Source organism: Cibotium barometz, chromosome 24 (assembly GCF_041138505.1).
Source record: "Cibotium barometz isolate CiBa-2024 chromosome 24, ASM4113850v1, whole genome shotgun sequence".
Classification (NCBI taxonomy): Eukaryota; Viridiplantae; Streptophyta; class Polypodiopsida; order Cyatheales; family Cibotiaceae; genus Cibotium; species Cibotium barometz.
Window position 1 is genome coordinate 42829104 of NC_141069.1, and position 6000 is coordinate 42835103.

Consider the following 6000-nt stretch of genomic DNA (forward strand, 5'->3'; position numbering starts at 1 on the left):
TGTTATTATGGTATGGCCCGGGCATGGTCAAAATCAACAAAGGAAATTCCGGGCTGCTTACTTCCTCATATTCTGGATTATTTGCAGGTGAGCCTTACTGAGACTATACAGGATGTTATGACTTCCACTTTTGTGGAAGAAAATATGAACGTGAAGAGTGCTCTAGGATCCTGAAATTTTACACCAAACTCCAAGAAGGATAGAGAGCCCTTCAAGAAGGAACAATCTCACCAAAAGGAGGTTTCGGAAAAGGAGTTGGGAGGTGTTTGGGGGGGGTGGAAGAAACGTCAGGAAAGCACCTAACTGAAGAACAATACAGCAAGGCAAGTGCTGCAAGTGTGGAAAGACAGACGGGTGATATGCGAAAGGATTGTAAGGGAACATTGAAGGTTTCAAGTGGAGGCTCAGTCCAAAACTGCAATGAATGGAGTTGTGGATGTGGTTGGTAATTTAGGGCAACCCATAGAGAGTATTACTTTATACAAAGCTTGGAGAAAACTCCACGATCAATGCTCTTTTCCTCTTTGATGCAAGAGCCACACATAACTTGATTTCGGTAGAGATAGCCGAAAACATTGGCATAAAAACCTGAGATGGGACCCGCTTTGGAAGCAAATAGAGCTTCTGGACAGCATGCAGTGCCATTACACTTATTATTGGGAAACTTAGGATTCAAGGGTTAATGGGCTGTGTGAGGACTTGTCCTTTAGCAAATTGTGATGTTTGCTTGGTATGCCATGGCACTTCAGATTGGATGTTACAGATAAGAAGATCAGGTTTACTCATACGAATAGGGAAATTTGTATCCAAGCTAATGAAACGGAAAGCACCATGCCTATTGTATCTCATATTTCCATTAACAAAGCAATGAAAAACTGTATTTCCTCATACTTGGTTTTTGTGAGAGATGCACTTGAGAATGACGTGGTTGATACTAGTTCTTTGGATATAGAACGGATTGCATTGTTAAAGCAGTTCAAGGATTGTTTTAGAGATGCTATTCTTGGGGAATCGCCTCTTGAAAGGTTTGAGGATCATACTAAAGACCTTATTCTTGGGGATTCACCACGTAAGAAACCTCCTTATAGGGTGAGTGCAACCAACAAGAGGAGATTATGATGCAAGTCAATGATCTTCCAGAGAAAGGCTTGATTCGACCAAGCACTGTTCATTTTGTTCACAAGATGGGTCGTATCTCATGTGTGTGAATTACAGGGCTTTGATTAAGATGACCATCAAGACCGTATCTAGCGATGTTGTTTGGTCTCACAAATGCTCTTGTGACATTCAATATTGGACCGGATTTTTCGTCCTCTAGAAAGTTCACCAGAACTTTCTTTGATGATGTCATTGTGTTTTCCAAAACAGCAGAGGAACATCGACAATTCTATATGATAGTGTTCAAGGAACTCCAGAAGCATAAGCTCTTCATCAATGGAAAGAAGAGTGAATTATTCTTGATAAAGATACTTTACTTGGGGCACATTGTGTCCAAGGATGGATCCCACAAAGATCCAAGCTATCAAAGATTGGTTGGAACTACAAACAATGCATTAAGTCTAAAGTTTTCTTGGACTTTGGTCATACTATAGACGGTTTATATGAAATTTTGCATTCATTGCATCACCTTTACATGATTTGACAAAGAAGAAGGCTACCTTATGCCGGGGACAATTTGAAAGATAGGCTTTCAACAAGCTTAAGGAAAGCTGTTATTCCAGGACCAATTCTTATCATTCCAGATCTACACAAGCCATTTGTGGTTGAGTGTGATGTATGTGGAGATTGCATTGGGGCTGTTTTGAATGAGGATGGATACGCGGTGGCTTTTGAAAGCCATTGATTTCAACATATCAAAAGGCATCTACAGGTTTATGAGAAGGAACCATGATTCATGCCCTTATGGTTTAGAAGCATTATTTGCTTGGGGCTGAATTTATGGTTAAGACAAATCATGATAGTTTACAGTATTTCCTTGCCCAAACCAAGTTGTCAAAGGAGCGTATGCGATGGGCAAACTTTTTGTCCATGTTTCACTTTCAGATTCTTTGCACTCTAGTGAAGAAGAATGTGGTAGCAGTTGCTCTTATCTCGCAGGCCAAACTGACCACCAGTTTGGTCTATAGCCATTGCCTATATGAGGATTGGATGGCTATGAGAGATTTATATGAGAGTGATGAGGATTTTATGGATATATTGACCGAGATACAAATTGGTGAATCGACTTTTCATTATTTTATCGAGAAAGGTTATCTTATGACGGATAATCATCTTTGTGTTACATGGGATTTGAGGCTCAAGTTTATGGAGTCTCATGCACCATATGCAGGACACCGTGGAATCTTGGCTAATACTAAGCTTTGGAGAGGCTCTTCTATTGGCATCATTTGTGGAAGGACATAGAAACATATGTTTAGGGAATGTTTAGTGTGTCAAAATGCCGCCGGCGCTATATCTGTATGACCATATGCGCCATCGGATTGAATATCATTGACCCTGAGGTGCAATGTAAGGCTTTGCTATGTAAGCTGGTTGTTAGGGGCTTTCTTCCAGGCAGTGAGCCGTGGAAGGACTTTCTCATGCAGCACATCACGAAGTGTCCCCCTGTTCGCGGAGGTGACTGGACTCTCAGCTCACGCTTTATTTTTTCGGATGCAGTTCACCGCTCCCCTTCATCCCCCCTGGTTAGGTCCCTCCTACGGGCCTGGGACTGCCTAAGGAGTTTTTTGGTACACATTCCCCTGTGTTCAGCGGAGGAAGTTAACCGGCAGCCCATTCTGTAGAATGACTTGATATTAGATGTGCATGGTAGGCCTCTTGGGGCAGCTATGCATATTCTTTGGGCTAGCTGGGAGACCCTTTGCCCTACAGTGTTGGCTTGGAAGAGGTTTCAGAGCCTCACCGAGGTACAGAGATTGGATCTCACGCAGCATTTGAGAGGCTCTAGTCGAAGGATTGCACAGATTGATGCAGCCATTCCCAAACAACCATTGGATTACTTGATCTTTCTTGGAAGACCGTCATCATTCTTGGTTTGGGGTTTTTTCTGGGACAGGTGTTCCTCTTCAGGTCATGGGTCTCCCCTTGCCTAGGGAGGATGATGTACCGGTCTTTTTTTGTGTACAGGATGGATGGCAGTTGGAGAGATGTGACGTGCAGGACCTTATCGAGGGCCCCCAGATTCGTCCAATCAGAGTTGTTGGTAGGTTAGGGAAGCACGTCTTTGTTGACCCCCCCCCCCCCCCCCCCCCCCCCCCCCCCCGGGATGATCACAGAGAGTGTTAGCCTTTGGTTGTATGGTGGCTGCCCTATCAGACATTTGCATTGGGACCCCGGTGAGTGGGTGTGGAAGGATGCTTGTAACCCCTTGAAAAGCATGCCTTTTTTCAGTTATACGGTGCGGAATGCCAGACATCTTATCTTGGGACACATTCAGAGTGTCCCTACTCTTAGACCCTATTGGGAATCTTATGGCATTTCGACTGACATTCAGAGAGTTTTTTGGTGGAGATTGTGGCATTCTTATAGGAAGCCACAGATTTCCTCCTTTATCCGGGTTTCTCTTCATGGTGGTCTAGCCACCAATCAGTGGAGGTCAGTTTTACTGGTGCTTGCCCAGCATGGCCTAGATGTGCAGGAGCTTCGGAGTCAGTTTACCATTGTTTATGGGAATGCAAGGAAGCATAGAGGGTTTGGTCAGCGATTGTACACCTCTTTGGTAGGATTAAGAGGGATGCTATCATTTCTTTTGGTTCTATCATTTGGTTGACACAGTCTGGGCCTCAACTGAGATTCGAGGGGACTGTCAGGAGCTTGGCCATTATGGTTAGGCAAGGAGTTGCTCGGCAGTGTTGTCTTCAGGATTTGCCACTTTCACACTTTGTCCCTCCGGCACAGAGGTTAGACAGTTCTTGGGAGATTATTGCTAGCATCTCAGCCTGGAATATCTGGAAGGCTAGATGCACCAAGGCCATTGAGGGTACTCCGTTCTTGTTTCTCAGTGTCTTTGCAGGATTTGGAGTGATATTATTCACACCATCATGGCTACCTGGGCCAGAATCCAGGGATCTTCGAGGGCTGCGGAGAGGAAGCGCGGCCAATTTATGAGAGTGGGACATTGGTATCTTTTTCACGTCCTCTCATTCGGGACCCTATTGGCAGCATTTCTGGAAAAAAAAAAGAGAGGAGTCACTCCTCCTAGAATCTTGTACTCACAAGGATTCACTCCTGCTGGATTGTATTTGGTATTAATAAATCCTTGAGGGGGGGTCGGCCCAAAGCATTATTCTGGCCCCTAGTATTGTGTCTTGTCTCTTTGTGTTGCTATTTGTTTGTTAATTCCTGTGTTAAGTGAATTCGATTATATACATGCCTCCCACTGTTACAGGGGTGATGCACCGCAAAGGCATGCCTCCCACTGTTACAGGGGTGATGCACCGCAAAGGCATGAGATGCTTGGGTATATATTTGCTCAGGTTGCACCCACTTGCTGGTCTCATAGAGCCGTCGAGTATTTTGAAGACGTTAATATTAATTTCTTTCTTTCTTGCTTTTCTAGTTTCTTAACATGCTCATGTTTGGATTTTTTGTGAGCAGGCGTCGCCGTTGGTGCTGTTGGTTTGGTCGCTAGACCTATTGCCAGTATTTTAGAGGTAGCTGGGAGAACAGCACAGAGCATCAGGAGCTGGAGCCAGCCTATCCAACAAGCAAAACGAATACGACCACCAAGATACCTAAGCAGGGATTGTCCCTTACTTCCTTACTCATGGGAGGAGGCAATTGGGAATGCTGTTTTATTAGAAGCAGTAGGTTCACGCCTTCAGAATGAGGTATGGATCTCAGGCAACCACATTTTTTCATGTCAGACACTGGCTGGAAAAGCTGTTATTGAAGTTTCTTGAATATATTTTTGCAGGTTTACATCACTTGTAGACCTTTGCTGGAGCCTGGGAAATATATCCTACTGACAGAGACACTTCTCTTGATTGTAAGGAGTACAACACCTAGTCATGGTGGTAGGTTAGGACCTGAGTGGACTATAGATACAGAGATCACCCTGGAAGACATCTTACATATTGAACGGACTGGGGAACTCTTAAATATATTGATGGGATCACCCCGATGTCCTTCGAGAACGAGGACTTCTAAGAAAAAACAGGTACCCTTCTCGGGTCCACTGTTGCATCAGTCTATAGAAATGGCCAAAAGTAAAGATGCGGAGGAGCTTACCTCTTGTATCAATTACCTCATAGAAGAACGCTTGAAAATTAGATCAAATTTTGCTCTCGCATAAAAGAAAGCTGGCTCTCTCTGTGTCTCTTTCTCTCTCTGTCTCTCTGTCTTTCTCTTTGGACAGAGCACATACAGGCCGTAGGGCACCCTCCATGTGGAGACAGCCCCAGGTACGTGAGGTAGTACCTTCTATACACATGATATGAGCCAGGTAGCTACTTTTTGTACTGAGATGGTTATCTTGTCTCTTCACACAATCACTACTGTGTATGTAGCTAGTTCTTTTATTTTCTTTTCTTTTTCCATCATGGAGCTATTGTAACTCATCCTGGTCTTTCATAGAAGTTAATATATTTTTCTTTCTTTCATTCTTATACGCTCCCCTTAAAGTTCATCAAGCTTATAAATGTCTTTTTATATAAAATTGTTTAGTTAATGTATATAATTGTTTAGTTAACGTATTGTTGCTAGTTAACGTATTGTTGCTAGTTTCGGATGAGGAGGGGTTTCTTTGTTGTCCTCATTCAAAAACCTTAGGCCTCAATTTATGCAAACTGGAAAGTCACTTTAGCATAGACAAAAGCGTGCTCTTTATATGCCCTTGCAAGGTGCTTGTAGTCGACATGATGATTTGAGAAAATCCTAGCATTAGTCAATCCAACTTAGGTGCAAATCACTAAGAGGGAATTTATTCAATAGCGGACACTGAAACTTCCTCTTTTTTGCCTTCCAAGGCCTTACTAAGGAATCTTTGATGTCTTCTTTACT

The 6000-nt window shown here is 43.4% G+C and overlaps 1 protein-coding gene across 1 annotated transcript in view; it reads left to right on the forward strand.

The window, feature by feature from the left end:
* Positions 1-5600, forward strand: part of LOC147625326 (vacuolar protein sorting-associated protein, putative (DUF1162)) — a 137314-nt gene extending 131714 nt beyond the window's left edge. Inside the window, exons 29-30 of the mRNA XM_086817965.1 lie at positions 4597-4829; positions 4916-5600. Of these exons, the coding sequence (XP_086674091.1) occupies positions 4597-4829; positions 4916-5293 (611 nt within the window). The 3' untranslated portion in view covers positions 5294-5600. The remainder of the gene's footprint in view (positions 1-4596; positions 4830-4915) is intronic.
* The last annotated feature ends 400 nt before the right edge of the window (positions 5601-6000 follow it).